Source organism: Pseudophryne corroboree, chromosome 3, assembly GCF_028390025.1.
Source record: "Pseudophryne corroboree isolate aPseCor3 chromosome 3, aPseCor3.hap2, whole genome shotgun sequence".
Lineage (NCBI taxonomy): Eukaryota > Metazoa > Chordata > Amphibia > Anura > Myobatrachidae > Pseudophryne > Pseudophryne corroboree.
Window position 1 is genome coordinate 224,865,234 of NC_086446.1, and position 18,733 is coordinate 224,883,966.

General features: G+C 47.2%; 1 protein-coding gene across 3 annotated transcripts in view; it reads left to right on the forward strand.

The window, feature by feature from the left end:
• Window positions 1-18,733, forward strand: part of LOC135055153 (poly(ADP-ribose) glycohydrolase-like) — a 344,454-nt gene that overhangs the window by 212,080 nt on the left and 113,641 nt on the right. For all 3 annotated transcript variants that reach the window (XM_063958859.1, XM_063958860.1, XM_063958861.1), the window contains one exon: window positions 11,730-11,877. In XM_063958859.1, the coding sequence (XP_063814929.1) occupies window positions 11,730-11,877 (148 nt within the window). The remainder of the gene's footprint in view (window positions 1-11,729; window positions 11,878-18,733) is intronic.

The following is an 18,733-nucleotide window of genomic DNA, read 5'->3' on the forward strand; positions in this document are numbered from 1 at the left end:
CTGACTTTGGCACATGATGGAATCCCCTGCAAGATGAGCTTTGTTCTGTGTATTTTAATAGAGAACGATGTACGCTTGTATGTTGTTATATTAATTATATTTGTAAGAGCATAGACTAAGTAGGAGGAGTCAGGAATAGTAAGGGGAGGAGTCAGATGCTGACACCGAGGTGGGCCTGTCTGCTTAAAAAATGCCAGGGCCTATTTTTAGTCCCAGTCCGGCCCTGCCGTGTAGCCATGGCAGCATCACTGGATGGCAGAGCTGCTGTACTGCACATATAGAATAACAGAATGCATCGGGAAAATGCAGTGTCCTAGTGAGCCCTATGTCCAATCCATACCTCCCAACATTGAAGTAGAAGAAGGAGTGACATCTTGGCGCGCGAAACGCGCCCACGACTGAAAAGAGGATGTGGCCTATGTAGAAGGGGGCGTGGCTTCGCAGGAGGGCCCGCGAACGCGAGTCACGCCCCCGTTTTAGTCACTGAGGGGGCATGGCCAGCGCTCTGTGAGCTGCTGGCATGCCCTCTCCTTCTAACTCACTGGAATAGACGCTGTGCGCGTGCACACAGCGTCTATTCACCGCTGCTCTGCTCTCAACTGAGCAGAGCAGTGAGTGATCAGGAGCCTCCCAACTGCCCTCCCCCCACCGCGGGACACTGCGGCCCGCGGGAGGGACAGCGGGACAGACCCCAAAAAACGGGACAGTTGGGAGGTATGGCCAATCTGCCCCTGAATACTGAATAGTAGTGACCATAGGTGAGTCTTTGAGTCACATTAAGAAGAGTTTTCTATCTGTATTCTACAATGCTGCTGAAGTGAAGCAATACTAACAGTGTCTGAATAAATCTCAAATATGTAAAGTATGCTTTGGTTTTAAAAATGTTGTTAAAAGTAATTGTCAAGAACAGCCTTTTCCTGTATCTTCCCTGCCCACAACACATTCACATCTGAGTTTCTTGGCAGCTATCTGTACATTTGATGCTTCCCCTCAGCTGCTGTAATTTAGTAATGCCTTGTACATCAGCACAGAATAATAAATTCCCATTCCAAGTGTTTTGACAGGTGCAAAGTGGTCCCTGGGACCTTTTCTCCCACCGTGTGTTGTAGGCCAGTGATCCTTTTCTTATAAATGACACAGAATCATATGGCATAGACAGCTAAAGGCCAATAGGTTTGGTTGTTGATGTGAGATTGATAGATCTGTCTTTGCAAACTGTGTTCATCAGGGAATGGAACTGTGCTATGAAATTTAAAGACTTTGCTGTCAGTTAGATGAGGAGATTTCAGTTTTTCTCTGGCTGGGTCCACAGGATTATCCACAGGATAACATTGGGATATTGTTGAGCGACAGCGGAAATGGCACCAACACGGTCACAAGCTTTCTGGCCTCCCAGGATGCATCTGGGCCTTCACCATATAGTCCCGCCCACTGACTCAGTCAAATCAGTTTTTTGCTTGGTGCGGCAGGAAGCCGCATAGTCGTAGGGCTGCTGAGAGTAGCAGCCTCAAGCTTTTATAATTTTATTTTTATAGACTTACTATATTGGTTTTTTGAGCGACTTCTCTTAACAGCGCCTTAAACGCATACTAGAAAGAGTCGCTCCAACAACTCCTCACCGGGTCGCAACAACGCTTACCTTCGGGTATTAGTGCTGTCTCGACGGGCGTCTGTGTCGGATGTTCTAGCTGGTCCAGCAGACGTAACCAGGCTGTGGCCGGAGCATGGGGAGACGGTGAGTCTATGGACTTCCTCTTACTAGAGGGGTCAGGACACAGCTACACTGATTTGGTGGAGACTACAAACAGTGTGTTGATGCGCCGAACATCTCGAGTGCGACAGTGCTACGCTCCGGGGATCATAGGCATCAGGACTAGGTAGAGGCCGCGCTCCTTGGAGTTTAAGTCAACAGGGGAATTCAGACGCTCTCCTGGCCACCCCTCCTCAGAGTTCATGGCCAGTTTCCGCACGTCTCTCGTTTCATGAACTGAATGACCTCACTTCCGGCTCAGGCGCTACCACGAGGGTACTTGGTCGCAGCTTAGACGCTGCGGTTGTGTACACTAGAGATCCCGCCCAGACCGAGTCGCAGGCCTTAGCGTCTGCATACACGTGGAAGTCGCTCAGCGTCCGTGTCCGTCAGTGAGCGTCCGTGTCCGTTATCAGTTATCAAGAGCGGTAGTGTACATCAGTAGCGTCTGAATCCACTCAGCGTCTTACGAGCGTATTTGCTTGGATATGGAAGTGTGGTGAGTCTCCCTGTATCCCGCTCTCCGGAGGCAGGGTATATAGTACTAAAAATTCTCTCTACTTCTTAGTATGAATTGTTAATTTTTAGTACCTATTGCATATGAGACCTGTATATTACTGTGTTTTCTGCATGTTATGTTGAAAAAAGAACCAGTTAAAAACAGAAGTACAATTTTCCTACTTATGTATAAGTTGTTATGGAGGTTGTATTCTCATATGACAATGTCTAATGCTTTAACATGTGACTGACTGCTAGTATGTGTGCTGACTTTTCTGAATGTCAGTCCTGTTCTGACCCTCAAATCAGATGCAATGTGGTCAGATTGATCTCGCCTCTATATACTTACATATAGGGTGATTTTTAGTCACAAATTGTGTAGTCAATAATAGATTATTACCATGTCTGTGAGCGGCAAAAGTGACGAGGAGAATTTATCAAGCACTCCTACAGCCCTAACATGCTTATCTTGTAAGTCAGGGGTAATTGATATGAATCAATTGGTCACTTATGAGGGTTTGTGTGCAAACTGTTTCGCTTTTCAGCGAAGTAAAAAACAGGAGTTGGTTCAACCACCAACAGAGCCACCATGGAATATGTTCGCAAAGACTCTATCTTCAATAGCGGACAGGTTAACTTCGGTAGCACCACCTCAAGGGTTAGGTTACACTATGAACCCATACATGCAGCTCCCTTCCTATGGCTTTGTTCCAGTAGCCTCTACAAGCAACCAAGGGACAGGTAAGACTAAGACAGATACGTCTATGTGGCAGACTACACAAGATGATACAACGGATGATGATACAATAGATTGTTATGATGATCAGTGGCAAAGTTTTAGTTCAGAAGATGTAACTGAACTTATTAATGCTGTGAAGGCTGTTCTCTCTTTGGAAGAGCCAGCCAAGACAGTGTTAAAAGCTAAAGCACCTGTATTTAAATGAACAAAATCAGTGAAAGCTGAATTCCCAGCGTCAGATGAGCTGACGGAAATGATGGATGAGTCTTGGGCGGAGCCCAGTAAAAAGTATAAGATTCCTAAAAGATGGGATTCTTATTATCCATTTCCAGCTGTGGATTGTTCGAAAAGAGAAGTTCCTCCAAAAGTAGATGCACATGTTCTGTGACTTGTGCATAAATCTGCTTTACCACTGTCATCTACCTGTTATGCACACCAGTGCCAGCAGGAATGTACTGGTGTCTGAACGGTGAGGGATGCAAAACAAATGAACTCACAGACAGACTGGGGAATATGACATTACATACACAGAAGGTGATAGGGTAACAAAATAAACACAAAGTGAACAGAGAAGCCCAAAGGCTAAGAAACTGGGTGTCTCCCTAGTATTAGGAATGCTCAGATGGAAAGAAGCGAGGTGTAGTGATTTAATACGTAGAGAACCCGAAATGCTGTTGCTAAGGGCAACAGCAAAACCCTAAAGGGTTACCAATGGGTGTGGCAGTAAACTCCTTGGTCAGAGATGGAATAATAGACACAAGGAGAGTCTCCACAATCCTAGTCCTCACTTGCAGTGCACTGGTTCAGCTTACTGCCACTAAACTGACACCTGAACACCTTGCACAGTGAGAAAGGATTTTGGCAGGCAAGTCTGAGAATACAGCCGCAAACTTGCTAGGATCACAGAGTAGCAAAAGAACCTCAGCAGGTTAAACGACTGACTCCAGTCTTACTGCTAGGTCTGGATTGGCAGAGTGTAATACCAAATCCCAAGGCCTATTTGCAGTAAGCAACAAACAAATACAAAGTTTACACAGTACTAGCTAGCTTTCAGGAACTGACTAACCAACAAAGATTCAGCAGCATCTGCCTAACCTGAGAAGAGGGTTTATATAGCAGGTGCTGTCCACGCCCCACTCAGACCTCACAGACTGTGAGCACAAAAACCAGCACCGGATCCCCTGCCGTGCACAGAGCCTGTAACCACTGCACAGCAAAAGACCCGAACCGGAGTATCAGCTACGCTCAGGTTACTCCGCTAGCACTTGTCTCCCGGTTGCCATGACGACGTGGCAGCACAGAGCAGGAGACCCTAACACTACCTCACTAAATTGTGTCACAGACAGAAGGGTAGATAGCCTTTTGAAAAATATATTTTCTCTAGTAGGAGCAGTGGTAAGACCTGCTATGGCTTCGGCCTGGGTAGCTAAGGCAATGGGCGAATGGATAGAGGAACTAGAGAATGACATCCCTTCTCCTACTAGGGAGCAAGAGGATCATTTTTGGCATTTAAGACAATCTGGCCAGTACTTAGAAGAAGCAGCAATTCATGTAGGTACAGTTGCTTCTAAAGCTTCAGCCTTGACAGTAGTCGCTCGCAGAGCAGTTTGGCTTCGTACCTGGAAGGCAGATGCGGAATCCAAGAAAGAATTGGAAGCATTGCCTTTCGTTGGTAATATATTATTTGGAAAACCTTTATTGGATATCCTAGAATCAGAGGCTGAATCAAAGAAGGTCAGATTTCTGGCTACCTATAACCCTAAGTCCAAGGGTTTAAAATTTCGCTCTTCTCGTTGGCAAAGCAAATCGAAAGCTAAAGAGGAGCCTAAGCAACCCCAGTTTAAATCCAGGGGTAGGAAGCAGTGGGCTAGCAAAAAGCCAGCTTCCAAGCCTGAACAGAAACCGTCAGCCTGAAGAGACGAGCCTCCGCCTGGAGGATTCCAGGGTTGGGGGCCGACTCCTTCATTTTGCACACATATGGAACAGTCAACAGCAGATGCTTGGGTGCAGAAGGTAGTTTCTCAGGGGTATGGGTTCCCATTCAGGAGGCAGCCTCCTCAAAGATTTTTTTGCACCAGCCCGTCTCGTATAGAGTCGAAGGCCAATGCACTGCAAGAAGCAGTCCAAAAATTACAGCAGTCAGGTGTGATTGTCCCAGTACCTCCATCACAAAGGGGACAGGGGTTTTACTCCAATCTATTTCTAATCCAGAAGCCAAATGGGTCATATCGACCAATTCTCATTCTGAAAATGTTGAACAAATACATATGGATCCCGAAGTTCCACATGGAGACGTTACGACCATAATGTTGGCTATGGAACCGGGAGATTACATGGTATCTCTGGATGTACGGGATGCTTACCTACATGTGCCTATAGCACTGTCGCATCAGTGTTACCTCAGGTTTGCCATCCTCCAGGAACATTTTCAGTTCCAAGCTCTGCCCTTCGGGCTAGCTACAGCACCCAGGGTGTTTACCAAGATCATGGTGGTTATGGCAGCTTGTCTGTGCAAACAGGGGATAAGAATATTCCCATACCTCGACGACCTGTTAATCCTAGCACATTCGCAGGATGTACTTTTGAACCATCTTCAACAGAAAATAGTTTGTTTACAGAGACACGGGTGGCTCATAAATTGGGAAAAGTCGTCCTTGAATCCGTCACAGCGGATGGTTCATTTGGGGGCCATATTGGATTCAGACCTACAGAAAGTTCTCTAACCAGAGAAAAAGATAGTCAAGGTGCAGGTCATGACTCAGGAAGCGTTGCACGCCCAGACAATGTCAGTCCATGCAGCAATGCGACTGTTGGGTCTGATGGTATCAACCTTCGACATGATGGAATATGCGCAATTCCACTCCAGACCATTGCAGCACCTTATTCTGACCAAATGGAATGGAAATCATCAGACGATAAAAAAAGCAGATGATAAAGGTTCCAGTGAACGTAAAAAGGTCTCTAGCGTGGTGGCTACAGACAGACCATTTAAACAAGGGGAGACCCTTTTGGATAAAATAGTGGCAAGTCCTGACAACAGATGCCAGCCTGCAAAGCTGGGGTGCGGTGCTCGGAAGCCTGTGGTTCCAGGGAAAATGGACCGCAAGGGAAAGTCGCCTGCCAATAAATCTGTTGGAAATAAGGGCCATTTACTTGGCTCTAGTTCAGGCAAAGGACAGTCTGCAAGGAAGACCGGTCCAGATTCGCTCAGACAATGCAACAGCAGTAGCATACCTCAATCATCAAGGAGGAACTCACAGCAAGAGACTGATGGAGGAAGTAACTCCCATTCTAAGATGGGCGGAACTCCATCTCCCAGCATTGTCAGCAGTTTTTGTCCCGGGTGTACTGAACTGGGAAGCGGATTTTCTCATTCGACACACCATTCAGGAAACTGAATGGGCATTACACCCAGAAGTGTTTCAGACACTGGTGAACAGATGGGGTCTACCAGAGATAGACCTTATGGCGTCTCGCCTAAACAACAAAGTTGCAAGGTACGGATCAAGAACGAAGGATCCCGGAGCGGTCCTTGTAGACGCACTGTCCGTAGAATGGAGATTTAATCTGGCGTATCTGTTCCCCCCAATATCTCTGTTACCCAGAGTAGTAAGAAAAATAAAGCAAGCAAAAGGAGCAATAATTCTAATAGCTCCAGCTTGGCCAAGAAGGCATTGGTACACAGATCTGTTGAGAATGTCCGTGGAAGCACCGATACTGCTCCCTCAACGTCCAGATCTGCTAATGCAGGGTCCTTGTTGTCACAGTCATCTGGATCGCCTGTATTTGACGGTGTGGCTGTGGAAACCTCTATCTTAGAGGCTAAAGGGTTTTCGAATCAAGTAATCCAAACTATGCTTAGAGCAAGAAAGCCTTCTTCGGCCCGTGTGTATCATAGAATATGGCAAGCCTATATTCATTGGTGTACTGGAAAAAATTTGAATCCAAGATCCTTTAAAGTGTCCAGGATTTTGGATTTCCTTCAAGTAGGATTGGATAAAGGTTTGAAAGTTGCTTCCTTGAGAGTTCAAGTATCAGCGTTAACGGTATGTTTTCAGCGAAAGATTGCTGATTTACAGGATGTACGTACTTTTTTTCAGGGAATAGTACATATTCAACCTCCATTTGTTCCTCCTGCAGCTCCCTGGGATTTGAATTTAGTTCTTAAGTTCTTCCAGGGACCTCCGTTTGAACCACTTAAGAGAGCAGATCTTAAATGGTTAATGGCTAAAGTGCTTTTTCTACTGGCAATGGCGTCAGCCAGAAGAGTGTCAGATTTAGGAGCATTATCGTGTAAGTCTCCTTTCCTAAGTTTTTTTCCAGACAGAGCAGTTCTCAGAACGAGATCTAGTTATCTTCCAAAGGTGGTATCAAAGTTTCACCTGAATGAAGAGATTGTAGTCCCAGCTTTTCAGGTATCGGGACTACCTGCGGGAGAAGCGTCGCTGGACGTGGTCCGAGCTTTAAGAATCTACATAGATCGTACTAGTGCCATCCGAAAAACAGATTCTCTCTTCATCCTCTACGGATTCCATAGAAGAGGATGGCCTGCTAGTAAACAGACGCTCGCGAGATGGCTCCGAATGGTAATATCAGAAGCTTATTCTCATGCAGATCTCCCTACTCCAGCTAATGTCTCTGCACACTCTACACGTAAGGTAGGTCCTTCTTGGGCAGCACAACAGGGTGCTTCAGCAGAACAGATATGTAAGGCAGCCACATGGTCTTCCATAAACACATTCATTAGATATTATGCCTTGGATACTTTTGCCTCTCATGATGCAGACTTCGGGCGAAAGGTCCTCCTGTGCAATCAGGAGCGTCCCCACCACTAAAATGGCTTTGGGAATCCCAATGTTATCCTGTGGATAATCCTGTGGACCCAGCCAGAGAAATATACGTTATGGTAAGAACTTACCGTTGATAACGTGATTTCTCCTATGTCCACAGGTATCCACAGGGATCCCACCCTGACGCATCTGATTTGAGGATCTTGACAATCACTAAAACCTCTTCCTTCTTGTATGGAAGGGTGTGCATGTGTGTTCTTATCGCCTAAACAGGTCTCTACCTGATGTTCCTGCCTAAAATCGCTGTGGAAAGAACTGATTTGACTGAGTCAGTGGGCGGGACTATATGGTGAAGGCCCCGATGCCACCTGGGAGGCCAGAAAGCTTGTGACCGTGTTGGTGCCATTTCCGCTGTCGCTCAACAATATCCCAATGTTATCCTGTGGATACCTGTGGACATAAGAGAAATCACGTTATCAACGGTAAGTTCTTACCATAACGTATATATTTCTGGGGGGGTTGCACTCACTTTGCTTATAGTACATTGTTACCTAATGTAAATATTTAGCTGTTCAGGCCGCACTGCCAGCTAGTGTCTCAGGCCGCAGAGCCCTGGTGGTTCAGTGGGTGATGCAGCCATGATCCAACTGTCACCATCGGCATTTGTGGCTGCATAATCGCATTGTCACAGCACTACACTACGGAAGCTCTGTTGTTCAAAAGAAAGTAACACTGAGATCAGGCTATTAGCGATACAGCCGCGCACAGGCAAACAAGCCAGGCCTAGTCATGCTAGGTCATAAAGTCAAAGTAGAATTTCACCTCTTGAAGAGAATAGAATGTTACCCCCCCCCCCCCCCCTCTCCAATCTATTGCAAGAAAACATGGGGAAGCTCATGTCCAGTGTCCAGCATTGAGCTGGTTAAAAATCAGAAAGGTGGGATGGAGTAGCCCTGCAAACAGGTATAACTAGGTTTCTCCCACAAGAGTCGGGACTCATTTTCTTAGGGGATTCAGACACGAGAGTTTGGAAATGAAGCATTCTAAATTGTGAAGTCCCCTCACATCAGAAATCACCTAAGTACTTTTGCATAATTATTAGGCATCTGCATTATCATACCCTGTTTATTTTTCTGAGATTTATATGTACTGTATCTCTGTCCACATTTATAATTATTTTTGTATACTCTTACCTTGAACGGTTTTGATCGAGTTAAAAGATAATTAATTCTAGTGTATTCTCTGTGTTTCTTGGTAAATCGGAGAGCCTGTGGAGCTAAAGGTACTAATGAAGTTTAAGTGAGTTTGCAATTAATAATTCTGGATGCAGATAGCTGCAAAGTACTATCTGGTGTCCATATATTGAGGTTCTGTGTCCCTTTGCTGGTGGCAATTACCATGTTTTTCACATGCTAAGGTAACCATAAGTCACTGGTAGCAATTTTCAGATTGAGGTATCTGGGAAATTGGCTGGCATGTCGTGACACCTTTGTTAGAATTATATGATTTGGGTGGCATCTCACTCCTGCCCTAGATGTTTCAGTAACATGGTACATTTACTGACTAAGTTTTGTTATGCTTCATTATATTCTGGTTGGAAGGGCTGAGATTACTTTATAGTGATTTAAATGTTTTAAAAAATGTAGAACATGAAATCCAAAATACTAATTTTTGTTTATTATGAGCTTTATAAGAGTCATTGTTGTTTTAGGACAGTATATATTAATGCTGTGTACTAGAGACTGCCTTGATTTTACCAAGTGCAGGGCCAGATTAACATTGGGGCAGATGGAGCTACAGCTCCAGGCTTCCACATAAAAATAGGCCCATCATCATGACCTCATGATGATCACAAGCCAACAGCTAGCCACATGTTCAGCGATAAATCATAACTATTAACATTGTATTTCTATTTTTTTCACAAAATTTTGCTTTTTTTAAATATTTTTTACATATTTAGGGAGACATTGGAGCTGACGGTGTAGAGGGTGTACACACCCACATGGTTCTGGCCACACCCACACAGCACTGGCCACTCTTCCCCCATTTCTCACAAAAGGCCCTTGAATATTTTTAATCCAAGGCCCATGTGGCCATTAATTTAGCCCTGCAGGTGATGGTGCTGGCTTTGTCAGACTGTATGTTTATTTAATCTGCCTCAGCCATCATCAAGCAATTGCTCCTTCCCCCAGCTACCCAAATATTCGTTATCTGCTAGTGGAGATCATTGTACAGAGAGTGAATTGTCCGCTGATTAATGCAAAAGCAGCTTTGGACCAGCTGTGTGTCTAGATTTCCGCTGAGGTGCGCCGGTCTATGCAGAGAAGATGGTTGCATTTGCAGGGAGCAGTAGTGGGGACAAGCAGAGGAAACAAGTTTTGGTGGAATTGTGGAGAATTTTTTTTTATTTAAATGCCTCACATAGTTGCCCTGGCTCATCAGGAATTACTCATTGCATTTTGCTTCTCACTGTTGCTAGGCACAAATTAAAACACTGGTTGAGCCCTGATGATTTTTAGAGCCTACAGTTAACTATACTTGCCTAACTTCCCAGAATACTTTCTTGTTTAGTGGTGTTCTTTCATCCTCCCATATTCATTCCTCTACCTTTTGTGGAATTAACTTTAATGTGACTTTCTGACAATATCCGCCATCATAGGCAGCAGGGACAGATAAAGAGGCAGCACGGATTTAAGGACAAAGAGAGAGGCAGTAGGGACTTAAGGACAGAAAGTGGCAGCAGGGACAGATAGAGAGGCAGCAAGGAAGTAGGGACAAAGAGAGAGGCAGCAGGGACAGATAGAGAGGCAGCAAGGACATAGGGACAAAAAGAGAGACAGTAGAGACTTAGGGACATAAAGAGGCAGCAGGGACATAGGGACAAAGAGAGAGACAGCATGAACAAATAGAGAGGTAAGAGGCAGCAGGGATGCAAAGACAAAGAGAGAGGCAGCAGGGACTTAGGGGCAGAAAGAGGCAGTAGGAACACATAGAGTGGCAGCAGGGACATAGAGACAAAGAGAGTGCTGGCAGGGACAGACAGAGAGAGTGCCGGCAAAGACATAGGGAAAGAGAGAGACCCAGCTGGGAGATAAGGACAGATAGAGCCAGTATAAACAGAGAGAGGCAGCAGGGACAGATAGAGAGGCAGCAGGGGTGGAGGGACACAGAGAGATGCAGCAGGGACATAGGAACAGATAGAGGCACCAGGGACATAGGGACTGAGAAAGGGGCAGCAAGGATGTACGGAGATAGGCACCAGGGATGTAGGGACAGAGAGAGAGGCAGCAGGACTGTAGGGACAGATAAAGGCAGCAGGGGCATACAGTAGGGACAGAGTGGCAGCAGGGGCAGAGGCAGCAGGGACATAAGTAGTAACAGAGAGAGGCAGCAAAGACATAGAGAGAGAGGCAGCAGGGAGTAGGGACACAAAGAGGCATTACAAACCGCACCTCCATAGTGCAGCTAGGGACCACCTTGGGAAGCACCCCCTCCCTACTGCATAGAGGAAGCCCCCCCCCCCCCCCCTCCAGGATCACCCCCCTCCCGCGTACCTGCATAGGGACTGGGAGCACTCTCAACTCCTCCGTGGACACCTCTTCTGCCCGGAAGTAGGAAGTAGCGCAGGTGTTCTGGAGGCGGCCAGGGAGCAGAGAATGAGAGCAGATGGAGGTCAGCCCTCTCCCCCGGTTACATGGCACTCTGCAGCTGAAATACTGCAGCTTCGGCATTGGGGGGGGGGGGCACTGTGGGGTGGGGAGAATGGATAGCACCCAACACTTCTTCATGGGGGGGCATACAGTTGGCTGGGTGCAGGGGGAGCTGCGGGCCCTGGAAGCACCTCGGTAACCCATAGCAGCTGCACCCCCTGCACCCCCGGTAGTTACGTCACTGGTTGTTGTGCTTATAACATGTAGCTTAAATCTGATTACTTCTGTTTTTTTCTGGACAGGTGGCTTTTGCCAACCGCTTTGTGGGTGGTGGTGTGACTGACTCAGGTCTAGTCCAGGAAGAGATCCGCTTCATCATCAATCCTGAGCTGATAGTATCACGCCTCTTTACCGAAGAGTTAGAGCCCAATGAGTGTCTTATTATAACAGGTCAGTCTGCATCACTGGGTTCCATAGAAATTGAGCATGTCTAAGAAAATACATTTGAGTGACAATCACCATTGTTGAAGTTTACGTGGATATTACAGCTGCATCTCAGAGTATTAATACTATAATTGGGAAACCAGATTGTTTTATGTTTATAGCAGCAGAGTTACTACACTTAGCATAGCCTGAACCATTCTTTGATAATGTACAGATGTAGCCACACTCATCCATCCAGCGACACGGTCACATGGGTACACGTGCTAGGCGCGGGTGTGACTTAGTATTCCTTAGGGCGCATGTACTTAGACGCACGAGTGCGTCCTAGTCGTTAGCACACTTGCAGCGCCTGCATTGCCGTGAATACGCCAAGCTGCAAACTGGATGAGTGTGGCTACATCTGTATGTGTTTAATATCTCTTGCATTGGATGTCCACGCAGCAGTTAAATGCATATGCTCTGTGAAAGTTCCTACTTATAACATATATTTATATATGCAAAAAGACAAGGGGGAGCCACACACAGCTGTGGTAAATAGTAAAACAAGTATACCTGCTAGCTAGACCACCGTATTTGCCTCTTTAACCTCGACCTGGCCGATTCTCTCTGTGGAGTAAATTTACTAAGATGGGAGTTCTATTTAAGATGGGATGTTACCCATCAGATTCCAGGTATTTTCTTCTAGAAGGTGCTAGATACATGAGAAGTAGCATCTGATTGGTTGCTATGGGCAACATTCTATGTTAAATAGAACTCCCATCTTTGTAAATTGACCCTAATGTGTCCTTAGCTTATATGTGAGTAATCTATTTACCTTAGCCCGTGCTTGTATTGCTCATACATGGATTGCTCCTGATACTCCTCCTTTTTCATCCTAGGTGTCCCTAGTTAGTGTAACAGTTTCTCATGAATGCTTTATGTATCAGAAGCAAAAGTGCCCCCTAAAATTTGGTAGATTATGTACCCTCTAGCAGGAATCTAGATATGCCTTTGAATCTCCTTCCCCTGAGCACTCCTAATCTCCGCATGGTGCCCTCTGCTAAAATACCTCTCCCGGAGATCTATATTTCTGATTTTGATGTTTTTTCTGCACCTGTTCAATGCTGGCACTGTATCAATTATCAACTATTGATCATTTATACTCTTCATGATTGTTCCTGTCTCGAATTTACTCTTATCCCTAGAAGTACTGTATATTTTTTGGGTGGTTATTATTGTGTCTTACAATACAAATGTTACTATATTGTGCTTGTACTTTCTGTTGGTAGTATCCCATAGCTTTTGCTATGCTCATTGCTTTATGCATGCTCTATTTTTGAGGTTTTAATGTATTTTGTAATGCAAAAAAATCTTCAGTAAAAATACTTGATTTAAAAATAATAATAATAAAACCAATTATAAACATCAGTTGTGTATAAGTGTACCACAGGGTAGGTAGTAATGTGCTTCTCAAACACATTTTGAAGATGATATTCTTTCCAGTGTGTGGTTTCTTTTTCAGAAGTAATTTCCATAAAATAGAAATAAAATATGTTAAAACATAGTGGTTAAATATGGTGGGTAATTATTCTGAATACCTCAAAACACCCCTTAAATATTGGTTATACCCAGAGGCATAGTCAGAACTTTGTGGGCCCCATAAAAACATTTTAGAGGACCCCTGTCCAAAATTCTTTTACAGAGACACCTCTCCACAGCAGTTGTTAATTTTAAGCCCCACAATAGTGTCCTAGTTTATTTTATGAACCATAGTAGTGCCCTAGCTCACGTTATGTCACATTGTAGGGCTGCCAGTGTGATGCCTCACTGTAAACTTGCTCCCCAAACAGCCCCATATACCCCTGAATGTAAACTGTATGGAGAGACATTGACTGGGTGCCTAATACCTGCAGCTTATGCTGCTGCCTTACACTGCAGGACGTTGGTGGCAAGGTGAGCAGAGCTAACGTGTGGGGAACTAGGATCCTTTCCCACGCGCCCGCTCTGAAAGGCAGCTCGTGGTCCTGACAGGAAGCATCCGGGGACTTCAACAGAGCTGATATAAGGGGCTGCTGGGGATCGTTAGGAGGAGTGCTGAGGAGACTTCTAAAAAAGACAGATCTGCGCTGTGAGGGGGAGATGTACTAAACCTTGAAAAGTGATAAATTACATAGTGCTAAAGCACCAGCCAATTAGCTCCTAACTGCCATGTTACAGGCTGGGTTTGAAAAATGACAGTCAGGAGCTGGTTGGTCGGTACTTTATCACCGTGCAATTTATCACTTTTCAAGGCTTAGTACATCTGGCCCTGAGTGAGGGAAGCACTGCCATCCTCCGGAATTTGACTAGTGCCCTGTCCCCCTGCTTACCGGTTCCTCTGCCCAGCTCCGGCGGCTGCGTGTGTTAAGAGCGGGGAAGCGGCAGCTGCGGGTAAAGCACCGGAGTAAGCAGACGTGCTAGACGGAGCCTGGGGAGTGGTGAATCGGCCCCTTCCTTGTGTCCATCCTGAGTGGAGGTGAGGACCGGGAGGCGGCCAACGTTGGAGTGACATAGGCAGCAGCACATAACGCAACAGCGGGTGGAGCCTGTTGTGGAGTCCCGGCAGAGGCCAACACCTTGAGGCAGGACGGACCTCCCCAGCCAAAGCCAGATATCCAGCCACTTATACTGACAGCAATTGTCAGCTGCTGACAGCTCAGAGGACTTACACAAGCATCAGGAGAGGTATTGGGTAACTCATGCTCCCACCACAATGTAGGAGCCCTCAGTTTAACTGACACCGGCTACATAAGGGGACATATAGTACCGGCAGCATTTTTATGAACATTTGCCATCCCTTATATTAATCAGAGGATTCCCTGCAAAAGTAGCTACAGTGTATGTGCTCATGGTTGTGTCTATGTTGCCTTCGTGCAAAGGACCTGGACGTGACAAAACGAGTGGGCAGGAGAGAACTTCCGCCCTTACAGCTCCTAAATGTTTTCTTCGTTCTCCGTTCGTTTGGGGTATTTTTTTTTCTTCTATGCAGCATTGGGCATCGGGCTCGGTGTCTCGCTTCGCTCGCCACACTTTTCTATTCCAAATAGATTGTGACATGGACCCAGGGGGTTATGGAAAAGGTCCTCTGCACGAAGAGAATCTAGACGCTACCATGTACTTATACCTGAGTTGAGGACCCAGTGTTTCAAGCCTGTAGTAGTCCAGGCTATGTGAATGAACTCCTAACTAACCTGCCAGTCACCGTAAAGAGACAGCACTTCCATCCACTAGCTAATTTCAATTCTCTTCTGGTAGTAAGTTAACATAGCCTAGTGGAGCCTGACTGTCAACTAATGCTGCTGCGTAGGGCATTGCCGACACTGAACATTAGCAAGGGAGAGAGAGAATTTAAGCGCAGCACCTGAACCATTAATAAAGATGGAGCGTAAGAGGATATTTCGCATTATGCCTTCCCCTTCAGGGATTTAGATAGACTTCTCCTCAGCTTACCAGACATCAGAGCGCTGTAAACCCCTCTTTCTCAGGGAATTATAAGGAAAGACAGTCTCAGCCTCGTTGGCTGTTTAGTACTTCTTCACCACCTGGCTAGGATACCTCCTTTAGAGAAAGGAGCAGGTATACAGGCAGCAGCCAGGAGAAAGTATTCCCCTTTTCCCTTAGTGACCATTGCAGGGCCGTAACTAGGTGTGTGTGGAGGGGGCACCGCACATAGCGCTGCTGGATAGGGGGCGCCGTTGGCACTTGTCAATCATCTGTTTTAATTACTTTCACTTGCAGATTTCCCCTTTTTGAAGCCCAGTATATCCTGACCTCCCCTTTCTCCTACCCCCACCCCTTCTATTGCTAATACCTATACAACATTCATGAACTCAACTTGAGATTTCTTTGTTATTCAGTCACACTATCCTTTATTACATTTCAAGATGCTGACATGCCCAGGATTGTTACCCATTGTCTGTGGCATTGCAGCCAGACACTATGGGGGTAATTCCAAGTTGATCGCAGCAGGAATTTTGTTAGCAGTTGGGCAAAACCATGTGCACTGCAGGGGAGGCAGATTTAACATGTGCAGAGAGAGTTAGATTTGGGTGTGGTGTGTTCAATCTTCAATCTAATTTGCAGTGTAAAAATAAAGCAGCCAGTATTTACCCTGCACAGAAACAAAATAACCCACCCAAATCTAACTCTCTCTGCACATGTTATATCTGCCCCCCCTGCAGTGCACATGGGTGGTCATTCCGAGTTGTTCGCTCTGTAATTTTCTTCGCATCGCAGCGATTTTCCGCTAATTGCGCATGCGCAATGTTCGCACTGCGACTGCGCCAAGTAAATTTGCTAAGAAGTTTGGTATTTTACTCACGGCATTACGAGGTTTTTTCTTCGTTCTGGTGATCGTAATGTGATTGACAGGAAGTGGGTGTTTCTGAGCGCCGGGAGCCCGACCGCCGGCATATCGTAGTGAACCCATTATAAGTGAATAACAGCAAGCTCTCAAGTTAAGTGCATGAATGTGGTATAAAGAGGATTTGTGTATACTGTATATAAAATGTGGGAAGGGGCATTATAGCAAGGGTTTTCTCTGGGATCAATCTCACCACGAGGCATGTGCCTTATGTCCCTATTAGAAAAAGGATGGGGGGGGGGGGCACCAATTCTCTCGCTGGCACAGGGCACCAAAAAGTCTAGTTACGGCACTGGACCTTAGTTCCATTCCCTAAAGTCCTATTAGGGACAGACTGAATAAGGTACCCAACATCAGGGCCGGATTAACAATGGGGCGGGTGGAGCTGCAGCTCCAGGGCTCCCCCCCCCCCATGAAAATAGACCCAGATGGTGCTGGTAGAAATCGGTGACAAGCAAAAAATAATTTTCTCACTGTCACCACCGTCAGTGGCCGTCCGAAGCCCCGCCCACTATGTCCCTCACCCCTCCTGGTGTCCGACTCCACATGCACTAGTGCGGCACAGTTGAATCGCCTTTCTGTGCAGATGCACTGAAGTGCTAAGAGGCTGGCCGCGGGCTGAGGCGGTCCGGCCTCTCCCCTCCACTTATGTTTCTTCCCCCTCCTCTTGGACGCTGCTCAAAGCCGCGAGATCCGAATGACCGGGACCCGCTGCTGCCTGTGCAAATGACCGGGACCCGCTGCTGCCTGCGCAAATGCCCGGGACCCGCTGCTGCCTGCGCAAATTCCCGGGACCCGCTGCTGCCTGCGCAAATAACCGGGACCCGCTGCTGCCTGCGCAAATGACGGGGAGACGCTGCCACCAACGATGGGGACTCGCTGTTATCGAAGGTGCAAAGTGCTGCCTGTACAGGGAGAGGAAGAGGGAGGGGATGCCTGGTCACCTGCTAACAAAGTGCCACCTGTACAGGGTTAGGGGATGCCTGTCTCAACCCATTACCCTGTCCCTCCCTCTTCTCTTTCTGTGTCTCCCCCCTTCTCTCTCTTTCTCTCACTGTCTCCCCCTTTCTCTCCCTCTCTCTTTGTGTCCCTCCCTCTGTCTCCCCCCTTAATTCACTCTGTCTCCCCCTTCTCTGTGTCTCCCCCTCTCCCCTTCTCTCTCTGTATCCCCCCTTCTCTTTCTCTATCTCTTTGTAGCCCCTGTCTCTCTCTGTGTGTGTCTCCCCCTTCTCTCTCCGCGTGGGTCTCCCCCTTCTCTCTTCACGTGAGTCTCCCCCTTCTCTCCCGCGTGGGTCTCCCCCTTCTCTCCCCGCGTGGGTCTCCCCCTTCTCTCTCCGCGTGCGTCTCCCCCTTCTCTCTCTGCGTGGGTCTCCCTCTTCTCTCTCTGCGTGGGTCTCTCCCTTCTCTCTCTGCGTGGGTCTCCCCCTTCTCTCTCCGCATGGGTCTCCCCCTTCTCTCTCCGCATGGGTCTCCCCCTTCTCTCTCCGCATGGGTCTCCCCCTTCTCTCTTCGCGTGTTTCTCCCCCTTCTCTCTTCGTGTGTGTCTCCCCCTTCTCTCTCTCTCTGTCTCCCTCTTCTCTCTTTGCGTGTGTCTCCCCCTTCTCTCTTCGCGTGTGTCTCCCCTTCTCTATTCGTGTGTGTCTCCCCCTTCTCTCTCTCTCTCTGTGTCTCCCCCTTCTTTCTGTCTCCCCATTATCTCCCTGTGTGTCTCCCCACTTCTCTCTCTCTCTCTCTCTCTGTCTCCCCACTTCTCTCTCTCTCTCTGTCTCCCCACTTCTCTCTCTCTCGCTCTGTATCCCCCTTCTCTCTCTCTGTCTATCCCCCTTCTCTCTCATCACTCCTCTCTACCACTTTCTATCTCTAGCACTTCTCCCCCCTCTCTCTGTCTCCCACTTCTCCCTCTTCTGTGTCTCCCCCTTCTCGCTCTCTCCTCTCCCTCTCACCCTCTCTCTCTCTGCATCTTCCCCCTTCCCTCTCTCTCTCCCTAATCTCTGTGTGTCTCTCCCTTCTCCCTCTGTCTCCTCCCATTTTCTCTGTCCCCCCTTTCTCTCACCCTCTCATCCCCTCTCTGTCTTCTCTCTCTCTCTGTCTCCCCCTTCTCCCCGTGTGTCTCCCCACGTCTCTCTCTATATATGTATCCCCCCTTCTCTCTCTCTCTCTCTCTCTCTCTCTCTATCCCCCTTCTCTCTTCCCTCTGTCTCTCAACACTTCTCTCTCCCTTTCTCTCTACCACTTCTCCCCCCTCTCTCCGTCTCCCACTTCTCCCTCTCCTCTGTCTCCCCCTTCTCTCTCTCCATGTTTCCCCCCTTTTCTCTGACGTCCTAGTGGATGCTGGGAACTCCGTAAGGACCATGGGGGATAGCGGCTCCGCAGGAGACTGGGCACAAAAAGTAAAAGCTTTAGACTAGCTGGTGTGCACTGGCTCCTCCCCCTATGACCCTCCTCCAAGCCTCAGTTAGATTTTTGTGCCCGAACGAGAAG